Source organism: Chanodichthys erythropterus, chromosome 15 (assembly GCF_024489055.1).
Source record: "Chanodichthys erythropterus isolate Z2021 chromosome 15, ASM2448905v1, whole genome shotgun sequence".
In the NCBI taxonomy this organism is placed as follows: domain Eukaryota; kingdom Metazoa; phylum Chordata; class Actinopteri; order Cypriniformes; family Xenocyprididae; genus Chanodichthys; species Chanodichthys erythropterus.
The window spans coordinates 38,282,046-38,300,558 of record NC_090235.1 but is presented as its reverse complement, the minus strand read 5'-3'; the positions used below and the strand labels follow the sequence as shown (position 1 = coordinate 38,300,558).

At 39.4% G+C, this 18,513-nt stretch overlaps 1 protein-coding gene across 1 annotated transcript in view; it reads right to left on the bottom strand.

Moving 5' to 3' along the window:
- p3h4 (prolyl 3-hydroxylase family member 4 (inactive)) overlaps window positions 1–18,513 on the bottom strand; it is a 45,099-nt gene that overhangs the window by 6,732 nt on the left and 19,854 nt on the right. The window contains exons 2-6 of the mRNA XM_067412021.1: window positions 13,385–13,534; window positions 13,117–13,288; window positions 12,748–12,876; window positions 11,905–12,050; window positions 11,537–11,620 (exon numbers count right to left, since the gene is read on the bottom strand). Coding sequence (XP_067268122.1) covers window positions 11,537–11,620; window positions 11,905–12,050; window positions 12,748–12,876; window positions 13,117–13,288; window positions 13,385–13,534 — 681 coding nt within the window. The remainder of the gene's footprint in view (window positions 1–11,536; window positions 11,621–11,904; window positions 12,051–12,747; window positions 12,877–13,116; window positions 13,289–13,384; window positions 13,535–18,513) is intronic.

The window sequence follows — 18,513 nt, the reverse complement described above, 5'->3', positions numbered from 1 at the left end:
AGTGTCCAACAAAGCATTCATACATTGCCCATTTACAGTCATTTGCACATTCTGGGTTTTGTGTATATTGTTCACACAGTCCTCTTCTCTTGGGACATAACAAAAGCCAGTCAGTTTAGCTTTACGTGCTGGACACACTGTTGCTTTGTGACCCAGTTGTTGGCAGTAAAAGTTTTTTTCTCAGGAGCCACTTTCTTTGCCCGAGTAACAGAGTCAGTATTAGGTTCCCCAGAACTACTGGGAGGGGTTTTAAAGTTACCTTTCATTGGTTGAGAGCGCTGACTGCCACGGTGAGCGTTGATGTACTGCTGAGCCAGTTTAGCAGCATCCAGTCCAGTTGTCGGCTCATGTTCCTTGACCCAGACTCGAATCTCATAGGGTAGAACACGCAGAAACTGTTCCAGGAGTATTCTCTCACCAATATCCTCCTTTGTGTGCAGCTCAGGTCTCACCCAGCATCAATACAAATTCCGCAGTCGATTGTACGTTTCCGTCGGTGACTCTCCAGCTGGAGTAGAAGTGGCCCGGAACCGTTGGTGGTAAGTCTCTGGCGAGATATTGAACTTTTCCAACAGCACCTCCTTCAGTTGTTGTAAACCTCTGCTCGGTCCTCGTCCATGGCCAGATAGGCTTCCAGCGCTTGCCCAGTAGGTGCTTCTACATTGGACAGCTTGCATAATCAACTCCCGCAGACTCTGTAGCTCCATTACGTATCTGTGCTCTCTCTGCTCCTGTGTGCTCAGGAAGTTGCGCATCACTGCAAACATCCCACCACTAGATGTTGGAGCAGAAGAGATGGACTCTTGAGGTCGAACTGGTGGAGGATTCTCCTCTCTCTCCTCCTCTGTCGACTCAGCAGTGTCCCAGGCCACATCCAACTCAGCAATTGCTTGGATCTGGGACCGAAGCTTCGTCCTAGGCTTCGGGCCTCTCGCCACAGTTTTGTGAGTATCCATCCCACTTTTGACACCATATGTGGGACAATGGTCTTTGCAGGCCTGCTGTCAGGTGAAACTGGGTTTGCCCCAAAAAATAATCCCAAAAAAAAAAAAAAGAAAAAAAAAAAAAAGGCAATACTCGCAGAGATGTAAAGTGTAAATTGATGTTTATTTACAGCGCTCGAGAGGTGAAACAGTAGACAAACGACCAAAGCTATATACAAAAGTAACAAACAAAAATCAAATAACAAAAACTGTATAAAATATAATAAAAATATGTATAGAAATATATACACGCCAGTGTTAATTTTGACAGCAAATTTTGATTTAGTTTTAGTCAGTCTTTTGTAGGGCTGGGTATCGTTCAAAAATTTTCGATACCGAGACGATACCGATACCTTGACTTCGATACCGATACCTAAACGATACCTTTTTCGGTACCAGTTTTATAAAATCTGTTTAAACAAGATTACATAACCTCAAAAAAATCTTTGGTTTTATATTTTAACTTTGTTGACTTTTTATCAGACTCAAAGACTCATCTCCTGAGCCACTGCGGGGAATAAAAAAAGCACAAATTAACAAAATTTACCCAACACAATAAATCAGTGCAAATAGTTTTAATAAAGTTTAGTTTTCAATGCAAAAAATTAAGTATGTGAGGCTCTTTTTAAATCACTCAGCAATTGTTCTTCAAAAAATGTATTATTATTAAAAAGATCAAAGCGGAAGTAAGAGTGACGCAAGTTCGTTGCGTCTTACCGTGAAATAAGAGTTCTGTGTCTTCATTAAAATCAACACATTAATGATTCATCTCTCATCCACCCGCAATTAATTTGAATGTTATTTTTTTATTACTTGGCCCGACCCGCAAATTATCCGCAGTATCAGGAGGACGCTGATACCTCTTTTTCAGCAGAATTGTTCGCGTTCTGGAGCCAGAGGCAGAGCCTGTGCTCGTGCAGTTGAACGAGCCTGTCACGAACCGGTCGCGTGTTTCCATAGACTTGAAGAACGAACGCTGATGTAAAGCTGCTGTGTGTTGTACCTGTCCATAACTAGTCTAAAAAACATTGCGCGTTCCGCTGTTTCTGCAGGCAGTGCTACACTTTTGTTTTCTGTTAACAGTATCTGTAGTGAACCGGCTGCTCACATAAACAGCCGTTTCTCACCCGTCCATTCGGAGATAAACTGAAAACGAAACCTTTGATTCAATCGCCCTCTCGCACATAGGGTTTCTCTCGCGCGTATAGTTTTATATATTTAGATATAAATAACAATGTAGCGCAACGTTACTTGCTCCTCAACGAGACAGCGAAAGCATTTCTCCGCGCCTCTCCTCGATCGGCTCCATTCTGAGGTACCGAAATTTGGTACCGAATGACAAGACACTTTTCGATACTCGGTAGTATCGAGGCAGTTCGATCGGTACCTAAAAAGTATCGAGTTCGGTACCCAGCCCTAGTCTTTTGACAAACATGCCATTTTTAGTCATATTTTAGTCATCGGAAATTGTTTTAGTTTTAGTCAAATTTTAGTTTTAGTCAAATTTACTAAAATCTAATTTAGTTAAGTTATAATATTAAGCATATTAAGCATTTCTCTAACAATACACAGATCCTATACACTGATATAGGTACATCTGATATTCCCCAAACTGTTTATGTTCACCCAACTGTACTTTGCTCGCCAAAGCGGACTGTTTTTGACCGTTAAAGTGCAAAAAGACACGAAAGAGTAAAATTCAGTACTTTTCAGGGATTGACACACTTTTCATTGAAGTACTATTATAGTTTTCGTTTAAAAATTTATTAGATTTGATTTTTAGCTTTTCTGCTTTCATTGTAATTTTAGTTCAAAGTTTTAGTATTTTTTTTGTGTTTATGTCTTTTAGTTTTTGCTTTTAAATGTCTAAGTTTTTATTTCTGTTTTTTATTTTAATACCTCAGGTTAAGCTAAAGCTTAGCAACTTGTAACGGTGGTGGCCCCCAAAAAACAATTCACAATTAATAGTTCAATAAAATGTTTTTAATTAGACTTGTTCGGGCGCCAGGCAGGTATAGGCCTGCCAAAAAAAAAAAAAAAAAAAAAATCCAGGATAGCTTTAAATAACCACCTGTTACGTTTAATAAACTCAAAATATTCAGTCTCTCTTTTCCATTAAGTTTACTTAAATGGGTTTACACAATAAGACACCCACCAAAAATAAGAAAAACCAACTTAGTTTGATACAAAACCAACTAATGAACAATACAGCCACAATAATAAAAAAAAATAAATAAAAAAAACCCCACAATAATATAAATTTATATAAATTATCAAGAACAAAAAACAATGAATAAGAAGTTCGTAGAAGGGGAATAAAAAACAAAACAAAATAAATATAAACAATCAGACCCGATCAGTTTGTATATGTGTGCGTGTGTGTGTTGGAGAGCGTGTGTGATTGTTTGTGGAAATGAATGAATGGCTTTGCGTCACTGACCCAAGTGCAGCTGATCACCGGGCAATTGAAGAGTGTCTAGGGGCCGTAGTGAACTCAACGATGATCCTTGTTACGACCGGCTTTCCCATTTGGACGGCTTAGCGATGCTTGAACGTGAAGGTAACTTGGCAACTTTGCACCAGTTCACACACTTCACCAGCAGGTCTGGAAGTAGTGATGGGACATTTGAACCGAGGCTTCGGAGCTTGTGTTGAGCATAAATGGGCGTGCCAGTTAAAGCGTCGATTCGAGGCTTGTGTTGGAAATGTAGAAATCACGTGACCGATGACAAACGAGGCCTCGGTTTGTGTGGAATACGTCATCGGTTCGGTGTGAGTGTCGCTTCCAGATAAAGGGGGTTCGAAACACATGCCACCTTGTGGGTGTTTCAGGAGTAGTAGAACCAGAAGTAGTAGTAGAGTGTCGGAGAGTCAGAGTTAAAGAGTTGTGTCATTGTTGTTATTGTATTATTAGAGCTATATTATTACATTATATTAGGTCATTATTATATTATCAGGTCATAGGCTCAGGATTAATTTTGTCTGCTATTTCTTTGCACAGTAGCTAGGTGTCACTAGTGAGCAATGCTGAATGAAGCTTCGGGTAATGAACCTTTTGGTGAATGGGTTGCGAAGCCTCAGTGCTTCATGAGGCTTAATTTGCCCATCACTATCTGGAAGCGGCCGACAGGAACATGAGCCACACCCCACACGGTAACACGCTCGACTTCTCTCCCACCACTCTCAACTCAGCTGTTCAACTGTGACATCTCCCCCCTTCCAGTGTGTGAGCTTCAGCTTATATTCACTTCACTCACTAATTGATATGAACGCCTCCGTTTTACCTTTCGTGCATTAAAAGTATATATATATATATATATATATATATATATATATATATATATATATATATATATATATATATATATATATATATATATATATATATATATATATATATATATATATATATATATATATATTAGGTCAATCTATTAAAAATTTTAATCTAATTAATTACATACTCTGTGATTAATCTAAATTAATTGCATACATAATTTTTGCTGTGAAAGTATTAAATATTTCAATTCAAATGAATCAATGCAGGGTTTTTCCTGGGTCAAAAATGGTCTTCGGTGGTGACAGACATGATAATCCACACAAACAGTAAAAAGTGCCCTACCCACTTGATTTGCGAGCCCGATACTGACAATAAAGTACCCGTTACTCTCACTGTAATTCTTTCTTGCCCTCTTTGCAAAAAAAAAAAAGAAAAAAAAAAGTGATTTTATAGCTCTCTAAGAGAAGATGCTTTTTTGCTAAACCTGAAAAGTATTAAAAAGTAGCATTTTATATTAACTAATAATATAATTTTCTACCATATGCAATTGAATGCACCTAGCTAACAACAACTTGCTTTGTTCTGGTTTCACCTCACTCCAGTCTAAATTAACTGATTTTATAGGTAGGCCTAATTTACTACACATTGTCATTTAAGTAATCTGAAAATATTGTGGTTTATTAAGTAATTTTACTAACCACTCTTGCTAAATGGGGAAAGCACACTTATGTTCTCATTTCAGAGTTGTTCGAGTAAATGATTCATTATAGATCGTGTGGACAGATCCATGGACATCATAAGTTGTTGTCATGATTCATTAAATTGAATCTGTTCAAATGAGTCATTAGGTTGCGAATTGGACATTAGTGGACGTTGACGCGTTGCGTGTGAATCACGACTGTTATTAGGACATCGCATTTGATTTGTCAACACAGAAAACACTTCACCGCTGGATAGGATTTTCTTTTTGTTTACTGAAAGTGTGGTTTATGTCAGCTGCACATGCAGGGCGCCTGTCAGAGAAGATGAGGTGATGTTCTTTTTATTCAGTTATTCAGGAAAAACATTCTCAGAATGTGCCTCGTGAAACATGGATTCGGTCTTATGAACTTTTAGCATTGTGTTAGTTGATTTAGATATTATGTGTGAGGTAGAGAGAGTGCAAAGACGGTGCTTACTTTGAAGAGTGCTTGCGCGCACGAGGGAGGAGCTCTGCTCGTTATGTCCTTCAGCGCAGCAGTCGTCTCCCTCCTTCATTTTACAGTCGAATGGTGGCTAGAACGGCTCCAGGTTCAAAGGTCAATACGAAGTGGATTAATCTGCGTTATCTTTTCTCAGATTAATTAATCGAAATTAACACGTTATTTTGACAGCCTTAATATATATATATATATATATATATATATATATATATATATATATATACACACACACACACACACACACACACACACACACATATACAGTGTCTCACAGAAGTGAGTACATCCCTCACATTTTTGTAAATTTTTTATTATATATAACAGTGTAAATTTGCTGTCCCCTCAAAATAACTCAACACACAGCCATTAATGTCTAAACCGCTGGCCACAAAAGTGAGTACACCCCTAAGTGAAAATGTCCAAATTGGGCCTATATTGTCAACATTTTGTGTGGCCACCATTATTTTCCAGCACTGCCTTAACCCTCTTGGGCATGGAGTTCACCAGAGATTCACAGGTTGCCACTGGAGTCCTCTTCCACTCCTCCATGACAACATCACAGAGCTGTTGGATGTTAGAGACCTTGTGCTCCTCCACCTTCCATTTGAGGATGCCCCACAGATGCTCAATAAGGTTTAGGTCTGGAGACATGCTTGGCCAGTCCATCACCTTTACCCTCAGCTTCTTTAGCAAGGCAGTGGTTGTCTTGGAGGTGTGTTTGGGGTCGTTATGTTGGAGTACTGCCATGTGGCCCAGTCTCCGAAGGGAGGGTGTCATGCTTTGCTCATTCATGGTTCCCTCAATTAACTGTAGTTCCCCAGTGCCGGCAGCACTCATGCAGCCCCAGACCATGACACTCCCACTACCATGCTTGATTGTAGGCAAGACACACTTGTCTTTGTACTCCTCACCTGGTTGCCTCCACACACGCTTGACACTATCTGAACCAAATAAGTTTATCTTGGTCTCATCAGACCACAGGTCATGGTTCCAGTAATCCATGTCCTTAGTCTGCTTGTCTTCAGCAAACTGTTTTCTTGTGCATCATCTTTAGAAGAGGCTTCCTTCTGGGACGACAGCCATGCAGACCAATTTGATGCAGTGTGGGGCGTATGGTCTGAGCACTGATAGGCTGACCCCACACCCCTTCAACCTCGGCAGCAATGCTGGCAGCACTCATATGTCTATTTCCCAAACACAACCTCTGGATATGATGCTGAGCATGTGCACTCAACTTCTTTGGTTGATCATGTCGAGGCCTGTTCTGAGTGGAACCTGACCAGTTAAACCACTGTATGGTCTTGGCCACCGTGCTGCAGCTCAGTTTCAGGTTCTTGGCAGACTTCTTTATATATATATATATATATATATATATATATATATATATATATATATATATATGTGGATAAAATTATGTTACGTGGGAAGCACCCCGCCAAAACGCGGGGGTCTGCGAGCAAACTGGAGCGAGTAGCCTTGAGATACCCCAGAACCCACTTGATACTCTGGGGATGGCCTGCCAGGCCCGCGTGACAAGAGGTTGAATGGCGCCTGGTGGCGGGCTGAGTCGGGGCAGAACGTCACATTTCTCAATCGACGCGGCTTGCGGGGCAGAACCGGCGAGCGACGCTCATTGAGATAAGGAAAAGTCAGGGAGAGCATCATGTCAAATTCAGCTGAGAGATTCAGATAACTCTGCAAAAATCTGCTATATAAACTGAATGTATATAACATGGGTGTCACCCAAGAGGGGGGAGAGCGACATGTTATATTTCTCAATAAACACGGCTCGCTGGCAGAACCGGCAATTAACACTTAGAGAAGACTCAGTGCAAACAGCAGAAATATGCTCCATTAAATTAAGCATATAACATGTTTCTCACCCAAGCTAGGGAAGAAAGTCATATCATATTTCTGAACTAACGCGGCTCGCGGGGGAGGGACCGGCAAGCGAGGCGCATTGAGATAAGGAGAAATAAACTCAATCAGATAGAAAATGTATCATGAGTCTCGCCTAAGTCAGGGGAGAGCATCATGTCAAATTCAACTGAGAGTGAGAGCTCGCTCTCGTGCTCCCGAGTGAGAGCACCATCCTCAACGAATGCGGTTTGCGGGGGAGGACCCGGCAAATGATGCGTTCGGAGAGATGGCATTTGAAGCAAACGCCAGCGAGAAAGTAGAAAAATAAGCTCTGTACTCACCTGACGGAAGACAGCAGGGGATGAGCTGAATGCTCTCAAATGCTGAAGGTGGCACGAGGGCAGCGCAGTGAACAGCTGCTAGAGAGCGAAGATCCGCAGAGCGAGGGGCTCTGCATGTGCCACAGTGTACCACATTGAGGCAACGGCGCCGCCGTGAAAATGGTGATTGAGCTCTTTTAGAGCGGCGAGGGCCGCTGGGAAAGCTCTTTTAGAAAGTGCCGTTAAGCCGCGGGAAATGCTCGTTAAACGGCGCTGGATGGCGGCAGGAGACGCGCTGAGAGTTGGCCGTAAGCAGGAAGCGGGCGGCTCGAGAGCGGCACTCGAGGCGGCAGTCTGCGAGGGCGCCGGCGCTATCTTCGTCCGCCGGTCTCAGCTCAGTCCGCTGCAGGAGCCTCTTCGATGGCGACGAGAGCTTCTCCCAGGCGAGCTTCTTCCAGGCGGCGAAGGCTTCAGCCGGAAATCAGCGAAGAGCTATATGAAGTCGTCGCTGAAGGAGAGAGAACTGAAATCCTATGGCGAAGCGCCTGCTTATATAGCCCTAAACCCTGCCCATTTCAGCGGGAATATTCACGGGCTTTGTTGCCATAGGCCGCGCAGCTATGCCGCGCCGTCATTAGTTCAACAACTTGTCTATGAGTGAACCAATGATGATGCAGTGTAACGATTGTACAGTTATTAATCAATTTATGGGTGGGATATGAATATAATAATTCATAAAGCTTTATGAATAATTATTATGCATATACCGACCCAAGGGGGAATTAACCATATATTGTGAACTATAACGAATTATAATCAATTATCATATATGATTAGTTCTGGTTTAATAATTATTTAGAGAAACTGTTCATTTGTCCAGCAAATTAAGCTCCTCATAAAATATTATCAAAGGAAGGTTTTTCTCTGGCCACGAGAAGGACCTCCTATTCTAGCATCCAAACGTAAAGCAAGGATATAGGATCGAAACGTTAAAGTGACCTGGCTTTTGTTGAAAGGAGAAAAAAAAACAATCGAGCATGAATAATGTGTTTAATATATGCAAACTACGACTACAAAGGTTATACGTTTACGTGATGGATATATTTTGGCATAGTTGTATTTTACATATACAGCCAAAAATGTATGTTTGTGTGTTTCTGTATGTGTCTGTGTGTGTGTGGTGTGTGTTAGAATGTGATCTGGTCTGTAATCCACATGAGTGACCCTTTGATGTCCCAAGAGCTGGAAGTGGACATCTCTGTTCAGCTTCGGCCAGGCCGCAAAGTTGGCAAGCAGGCTCATCTTTGCAGACCGGTCGGAGCCGAGATGAGCTTTTACAACCCAGTCCAGCATGCTAAAAGCATTCTGAACATTCCAAAGGTTATTGATTATCCTGATACGTGTGCATATGCTACAGAAGTTACACTGCGTTATTGAAAAAGGCTTCAGTAATGGGGAAAAAGGAGACCTTTCCCCATACGCAGTACGAGTGAAGTATCGAAAGGGAACCCTGTTATGTCATAAAATTCTATGATATAGGCTATGTCAATTAGCATTGCATTATAGATATACATTATTCTTATGAAAAAATACCCAAGATGGCTTAAAGAACACAGATAAGCACAGATATATCATCTCAACTATGTCTATTGTCTAAATGTTTCATCAATCAAAATGTCTCTATCTGCATGTTTATTCAGCTGTAGCAATATCTGATGTCCATATAAGTGATTTCCTGGAAGTTTATGTAGCATATGCACACGTATCAGGATAATCAAACTTTGGAATGTTCAGAACACTTTTAGCATGCTGGACTGGGTTGTAAATCTCAGCTCGGCCCCAAAGAGACTGGAGAAGATGAGCCCACTTGACACCTTTGTTACCCTCCGAAGTGAAACAGAAAACTCCAACTTCCCAACTTTGGAGACTTCAAAAGGAGCACCCCCCCAGAGACTGTCCAGAACACATTTCAACACACACACACACACACACACACACAGACACACACACACACACACACACATAAACACACAAACATACATTTTTGACTGTATATGTAAAATACGACTATGCCAAAATATACCCGTCCTGTATTTTGAAGCGTATGCATGTTTCCTAGTGTTTAAATGAGTGTATTTGTGCTAGTGTTAGTTGTAATAAGGGAATTTTGTCTGTAAACCATAACTTCTTGTGTATGCCTTTCTGATCTATCGAGTTTGATCTCGTTTTAAAGCTCCGGACTCGAGCTATTCACTGAGAGATGTCACATAGCTGACAAATGCATTTTTCTATGTGTTTAATGATATTGTAAAGAAAGCACTCCATCTCGAAATCCGATCTGATAGTCGTAAAGTATGCAAATTCATCTAGGAGACCAAACAAAGAAAGAGCTTGCCCGCCAACTTTGCATCAATGTCATTGGCCATTCCACCTCAAGGAGGTGTGTCGGCTTATCTGTCATAAAAAAGGAACACCAGGATTCTTCTGTGTGTTCTCCCGATTGTCTCACGAGCACCTCGTGCATGTCCTTCCCGGACATCTCCGGTGACCACGGGCTGCCATCGCGCTCAGCTTCGGGACCGCCATCTTCCAGCGAAACTCACTCTCAAGTCCTCAGTTCAAACCTTCCCGCGGAACGGAAGTAGCCAACGAACTGCACCAGCGCTAACCTGAAATTCGACACGCACAACCAATGCAAGTATACTGCCGTTTCTCAATCTTAGATGATGAAACTGATTTCCGTGCTGGCTTAGGACTGATTGTAAGTTTGCTACTTGCCTTCTCTCTTTCCTTTTCTACTTCCACTCTTGTACATAGGTGTGTATATTCTTGTATATATATATAGACGTATAACCTCTGTATTCATAGTTTGCACATATTAAAACGTTATTCACGCTCGATTGTTCTGTTTGTTCTTTCAACTGAAGACCAAGTCACTTTAACGTTTTCGATCGTTTTATGCTTTGATGCTATAATAGGAATATTCTCTTGGCCAGAGAATAACTCCGTTTATAATATTCTGTGAGGGGCTTCCAGTATGAATAAAACAGATTACTTGAGAGTGTTTAGTGCTCCATATTGCTAACCTCACCTGATTTTGTGTAAAAATAGAAAAAATAATACTTTTTTTTATTTTGTAACATAGTAACTTGAGTAGTTTTTCAGCAAACTACTTATTTACTCTTTTCTAAGTCATATTCTTTTTTAGTACTTGTACTTAATTACACATTTTCAGTACTCTTTCCACCACTAGTTATAAATCATACTCTTAATAGTTATCCACAAACGGGTAAGTATTATTACTGTTGTTACGATTATTCATGAAATGATACAACACATTATAAGGTTGTTTATAAGGCATTAAGCATGTATTATAATGCATTAAATATACCAATGCATTATAAATGCAGACTTCATCAAGTGTTATAATTGTACTCCTAAAAGTTATAGCCACAAATAGGTAAGTATCATAATGTATTGTACATGTTGTTATGATGATTAGTTATAAGATGATACAACATAATATAAGGTTGTTTATAAGGCATTATGCATGTATTATAATGCATTAAGAATACCCTTATAATGCATTATAAATACAGGCTTCATAGAAAGTGTTACCAAATTTTGCATAGCTTTTTTTTTTTTTTTGCTTGTGTCACTCAAACACAACATAAACACATCATTGCAGAAACAATCGGTTGTGTTGTTGTCAACTGTGCCAAAATAAAAATCTGCTGCACCAGTGTGGCAGAACGTAAGTGACAGCTTATGTCACTTCAGAATTCCAATTGGTGGTGCGAATGTGACCAGGAAAATGGCCCTAGGGGAAATTCAGTTCGCGGGGTTACTGGATTCAGCTACTGTGCAATTAAATGACACAATGGGGTTTACCTCATCATCTGTCTGTAAATAATTCTTTGCAAACTCCAACAGTTCCCTCAGTTTGGTAGTTAGATTGTAATATCTAAGAGCTTCCTGTATGGACATAAAGATAAAAATGTTAAAACAGTAGCACTAAAACACAACCAGAACAAAATATAGTTTATGTTGTTTACGGATTTGTTCCTGGGTTTGAGTTAAAAGAAGCCAATTTAACAAACAAAATGTATCTACCACTACAGTGCTGTGATGGGGAAATTCAATCTTTTTTTATTTTATTTGATTAAAATGTTGAGCATCAGAAGCATTAGCCTTACTACATATTTGTAATACTGATAAGTATACTGACAAGTTCAATATGCTTGTGTGTCTGTACTTACTGGTCGTGGTTTGAAATGCTCGTCATGCAGTCCCCACTGTTGTCTGTAGTATCTGTAGTAGGCGATGTTCTGCTGCATTACTTGATCATCTGCATCAAACAGCATATAGCTTGCTGCACACAGAGCTGCATTACGCACATCATTTACTAAAAGGAGAACAAAAGACATTTATAAAGTGATCATTTTAATGAAAACCTTTTACAGATCTATGGGGGTTTGCGATTGCGATTTACAGATCTATGGGGGTTTGCGATTTGCCATCTTGGAGTGACTGGACTACTATCTGATCGGGTTTGAACATTTAATTTACACTTTGCCACATAAATGTGTCTTAAAATAAAATGGATAGAAATCCAATTCTTAATTCCCATGCTACATGCAAATTCAAAAAGCTTCATATACAGTACAAAATGGGAGAGTACAAACATCAAAATGGGAGAGGGAGCCGAGTCAGCACTGGTGGGAGAAAATAGTGCTCTCCACTTTTAATGAACATGAGTGTTGGACTTCAGGATGCAACACCAAAAACATCAATAATTGCTCTCAAATCACCTCTTATCTTATATCATGTCCTACCACTTTTGAATGATGCACCGTTCTGGGCAAGTTAGTTATTCCACATTTTTGGATCAACAGTGTATCGTGCCAATACCTGTAGATGTTTCAAAGTCTTGGAAAGTGTTTATGTGAGATCCTGAGAAACCTGCATATCCCCTACAATAAATTCTGAAATCTGCATACTGATATGAAATAAGGCAAGATTGTAATATTTATTTTGTCTATTGTTGGCAGATGCATTACGACATTGAAGAGTGCTTGTGTATGTGTTTTTATGTTACTTACATTTGTAATAAGCAAACTGCATGTAGTGGTACATGGTGGCAACAAATTTCTCCACAAAGTACCCACCAACATTTGGTATCAAATTCTCCTCACATTTTACTTTACACTTCATTACTTCAAAATAGAAATCTAGGGGAAAGAAAATAAGAGTGAGAATACTGCATTAATCCTGATACGAAAAAAACAACAGCACCAAAAATAATCTTCAACAACCAGTGATGATATAGACTTCCTATGTCAGATCACTGCTGTACTTCTTAAGTAAACCAAAGTCAGTTACTTTTGAACCAAGCCTATTTTCGTTAGGATAGGTTTTTATATTCACAGATATTTGAACCAAATCTGACAATGCCTCATGTCATCACTGACCGGCTAAGGTAGGGTAAAAGTCTTTAAACTCCTGCACATCGTATGACCCCTCACAGGACAGCAAACACATGTTGTATGTTTTAAAATACTCAGCAGCTGCCAGCTCCATGTCTCGAGCACTGCTGCTAAAATCCCCAGAATTATACAGCTTTACAGCCTTCAGGAATAAAGCCTGAGAGGTGAGAAGAATGGATATGAATCCATATTTAGTTATTTTGGAAGAGTGATTCTAAAAAGGTTAAAAAGGAAAACAGGAGGGAATAAATACCTCATAGGGCTGCTCCTCGTGGTCTATGAGGTATTCCTCCATGTCAAACAGGCTTTTATAGTAGTTGAGACTCCTAGATAGCAGAAGGTCCCCAGGGTTTCGCTGGAGATATGTGTGTGCTGCCGAAACTGCTCTCTCCAGCTCATTCATCTAGATGCAGATAACATAAAATACTTTAACATCTGGATTCCCATTTTCAAATATTGTTTTACAGGTTCTTATTTCTGGCTGTCATCACCTGACTGCCTGGACAAAACCTTTCAGACTCATTTCACTGGAGTTAGTGGAATAAGAGGTGAGTCACACACAGGTGAGATCCAGGTGAGTTTTCTCCATTGGCTTTCTCTGATTTAAATATATCTTGTGACTGCATGCTTGCTGTTAGAACAGTCACATATATTTACATAGATCTTTATGCAATACAGATTGTTTTAAGCAGTTTTACAGTGTCAATGTTGCAAAGTTTATCTCGATTTAAAGTTTAATTATGAAACAATTTCAATTTAGGTATAAAGTAGCTCTACAGAAGACAATAGTCACATGGCATACAGAACACACATGAATGAATCTCACAAGGGAGTAAATTCACATTATTCCCCCCAATGTTTTTACTGTGTAACACTCAAAATATACAGAAAACATTTTGTACAAATTTTCCACTAGTCAAACAAACCCCTAGAAGACAAAAAATTTAAGTCTGTATAAACAATTGATTTGAAATGGCTTCTTTAATCTATGAATCAATCAGTCCATGGGATGGTTCATGGCTGTCCTGCTGATTGGACGACAGAGAAACAAACACAGTTATCACTGTGAAGTTGCTTTGACACAATTTGCATTGTAAAAAGCGCTATATAAATAAAGATGACTTGACTTGACGGCCAAATCCAGCTCCGACCAGAGTCAAGGTCCACAGACCCCAGGGTGAAGATCTGCCTCAGCCCTTTTTTTTTCCCTTTTTTTTATATAATGCGTTATACAACGCAGATCGTTTCAAAACAACTTTACATGGATAAGCAGGAAAATAATGAATAAATGATGCAAGCAGAGTACAATTCTGCAATTTCTTTAAAAAGTAAATAGTGTCATTGTTCATCTAAAGTTAATTCAGTGTTTATTCAGTTCTGTTGTACTTTGCAACTGTAAACAGATTATCAAATATGAAAAGAGTTCAAATCAGCTATAAAGCAGCTTTGTAGAAAACGTCTTGTATGCAACCCTCGTTCCCTGAAGGAGGGAACGGAGACATCACGTCAATGTACCAACGAATTGGGATCTCGCCTGAGAGCCCAATCACCTTTGACTGTAAACTAAATGAGCCAATGGACATTGGCATGCAAGATTTGCATTGCACAATCGGTGACCTGGCAGCTTAGTGTTACAGTAGACAGAAGACAGACACAGATGTAACAGGTAACAGTTGCTTTATTAAACCACAGTAGAGCGGGGTGAAACACACAGGTACGTGAACTGGTTGTAGATTGACTTGAGCAGGGAATATGAGGTATATTTACTGTCCTTTTGTTTGCAGGTAGATACACGCTGGAGCTTGGAGATCGCTGGAGAACTTGGGAGCTGACGGGAACACACTCACACAGCAGACGAGGCACACAGAGGGAAGAGACACGCTGGAGACAGGTGAGTATGCGAAGAGGAGTCCTTGAGGTAAGCATAACAATGAGGGTATGCGAACGAGACCGGACGTGGAGTGCTGTGTGTGCTTTATAGTGCTGTTGATTTAATTGTAAAAAGCGCTATATAAATAAATTTGACTTGATGAGTTGAGTGATGAGGTGCAGGTGTCGGTGATCAGTACTCTGGAGACAGTGAGCGTTGTGGTTGGGTGACGTTGGAACCTGACGTGTCTGTGACAGTTAGTGGTGTTACAGCAACTGTGGCAACAGGACGTCTCCTTTCCCTCCTTCAGGGAATGAGGGTTACATACAGTTGTGCTAAAAATTATATATTGTAATTTGGAGATTATTCCGATCACCACCAAACTCGGTCAGCATGAAGTCAAGACATCGATGATGAAAAATTGCCAGCGGTTTTTGATATCTCGAACGGTTTGGCCGTGGCGAGGCAACAAATTTATGGCGAGAAAAGGGAAACAGGAAGTGTGTTATAACTTCTGCATACATTGATTGATCTTTATGAAACTTCATGAGTGTGTTGGTTGTAGTAGTCCGATCACATGGATGTGACTATTGTGAGTCAAAGTTATAGCGCCACCAACTGATAGCAAGAAGTGTGTCACTTTCAAAATGCTTTGAGATCACCATCTTATTTTTATCCGATTTGCTTCAAACTTCACCAGAATAATGTCAAGACATGGTGAATGTAGACCTTTGAAAGGGAATAGTGATATCACAAACACTGTTGCCATGGCAACGCATCAAACTTTAATATTAGTTTTGGAAGCTTTTGAGACTCTTAACATGCAAATTGCATGAAACTCAATGCACACATCAGAGATATCAACCAGCAGACATGGGCAAAACCGTAGAAACGGGCGGGCAGCAGGGCCTCTATAGCGCCACCTTTTGACAAAAGTGGGGGGGTTAGTTTAACCTACAGTCACCAAACTCGGTACACTTATTGTTCTCATTAAGCCGGATAATTTTCTAATTTACAGTCATTAGCTCCGACCAACAGGAAGTCTGCTATTTTGGTTTGAATGTGGATTTTTTGACTAAACAGGCTCTGAATACAGGCCACCAGGACACCATACAGACTTTATCAAAGAAATTGCAGATTTTCTATCACTATTAGTACTAGCTGCAGATAAAGTCCTTGTTGTTGGTGATTTTAATATCCATGTAGATAATAAAAAAGACTCATTGGGATTGGTATTTACAGACATTCTAAACTCTACTGGTGTTAGAACAAGACGTGTCAGGACCCACTCATTGTCATAATCATACTTTAGATCCAATATTATCACATGAAATCAATATTTACGCCGCTGAAATTCTGCAGCAGAGTGACAACATCTCAGATCATTATCTAGTCTCGTGTATACTACATTTAGTCAAAGAGGCTAAACTGCCTCCCTGCCATAAATATGGTAGAACCATCACTTCTACCACTAAAGATCGCTTTATAAATAATCTTCCTGGGCTGCGTTTCCCAAAAGCATCGTAAGCCTAAGTTGAGCGTAGCTCCATTGGTTTCAATGGAGCTACGATCAACTTAAGCTTACGATGCTTTTGGGAAATGCAGCCCTGATCAGTTTCATCACCTTAGCATACCAGATAGCTTAGAAGACCTTGATGTTGCAACAGAAACTATTGCCTCTGTCTTTTCCAGCACATTAGATTCAGTTGCTCCTTTGCATTTAAAAAAGATTAAGGAGATTAATACAATGCCATGGTACAATGAGCACACTCGGGCCTTAAAAACAGCAGCCAGGAAAATGAAGCGCAGCTGGAAGAAAACAAAACTAAAAGTATTTTGCATTTCATGGAGAGAGAGAATGATTGAGTACAGAAAGGCCTTAAAAACTGCTAGATCTGCCTATTTTTCAAAACTTTTAGAAGAAAATAAACACAACCCTATGTATTTATTTGATACAGTGGCTAAATTAACAAGAAACAATGCTTCCCCTTCTGATGTTTCCACAGAGCACAGCAGTAATGACTTTATGAACTTCTTTACTTGCAAGATTGATAATATTAGAGAAAAAATTATAACCATGCAACCGTCTTCTGCAGTATCTTGTCAGACAGTGCATTGTAGTATCCCTGAGGAAAAATTCAATTAATTTTCTGCTTTAGGAGAGGAAGAATTGTCTAAACTTGTTAAATCATCAAAATCAACCATATGTATGTTAGACCCTATACCAACTAAGCTATTGAAAGAGATGCTTCCAGAGGTCATAGATCCTCTTCTTAATATTGTTAATTCATCTTTATCACTAGGATATGTACCAAAAACTTTTAAGCTGGCTGTTATTAAACCTCTTATTAAAAAAAACACAACTTGATCCTTGAGAATTAGTCAATTACAGGCCAATTTCAAATCTCACTTTTCTGTCAAAAATACTAAAAAAGGCAGTTTCATCACAACTATGTTCCTTTTTAGAAATAAATAGTATCTGTGAGGATTTCCAGTCAGGATTTAGACCGTACCATAGCACTGAGACTGCTGTCATTAGAGTTACTAATGATTTGCTCGTATCATCAGATCGTGGTTGTACCTCTCTATTAGTGTTACTGGATCTTAGTGCTGCATTTGACACTATTGATCACAATATTCTTTTAAATAGGTTTGAAAACTAAGTTGGCATTAGTGGAATTGCATTGTCATGGTTCAAATCATACTTATCTGGCCGTTATCAGTTTGTCGTAGTAAACGAAGAGAGGTCATATCAATCACAAGTAAAATATGGAGTACCGCAAGGCTCAGTACTAGGACCATTGTTTTTCAAGTCTGTACATGCTACCCTTGGGAGATATCATTAGGAAGCATGGCGTTAGTTTTCATTGTTGCGCTGATGATACTCAGCTCTATATTTCTTAGCGCCCTGATGAAACTTACCAATTCGGAATTTTTTTTTTTTTTTTTTTTTTTAATAGACTTTTTTCAAATACAAACATTTAAGGCATATTTAACAATCATAAATCAGTGTTTTGTGTTGATACAGCATTTAAAGAAAAACAGAACAAACAGAGAAAAAGGGGAAAAAAAAAGAAAAAAGAAAAAAGGGGGGGTCTTAATCTAATAACATATAAGTTGATATGAGTCCAAAGCCGAAAGAAGTTTCAGGGCGTTTCTGTCCATCATCCATTGAAGGGATTTTGCAAATATCTTAAAATCATTTTTCCATCCCGTGAAATGGGGTTTAACCTTTAAATACTTGCATCTGTGGATAAAGTGTTTTCCTAACACAATCAGGTTATTTATCAAAAATTCTATATTTTTTTCATTTATAAACACTCCAACTTTAATCAAGGTCATATTTAAAGGATGTATCAATATATCTTTAAATTGTATCCAATTTTGAAATGAAAGCCAAAATTCATTTACCAATTCACACTGATGTCTTTCTCACAAAATCCACATGAATTATTTTCCCAATTAAATCTCTCATGTAAAAGGAGTTGGATGGATAGATGTCATTTAAGATT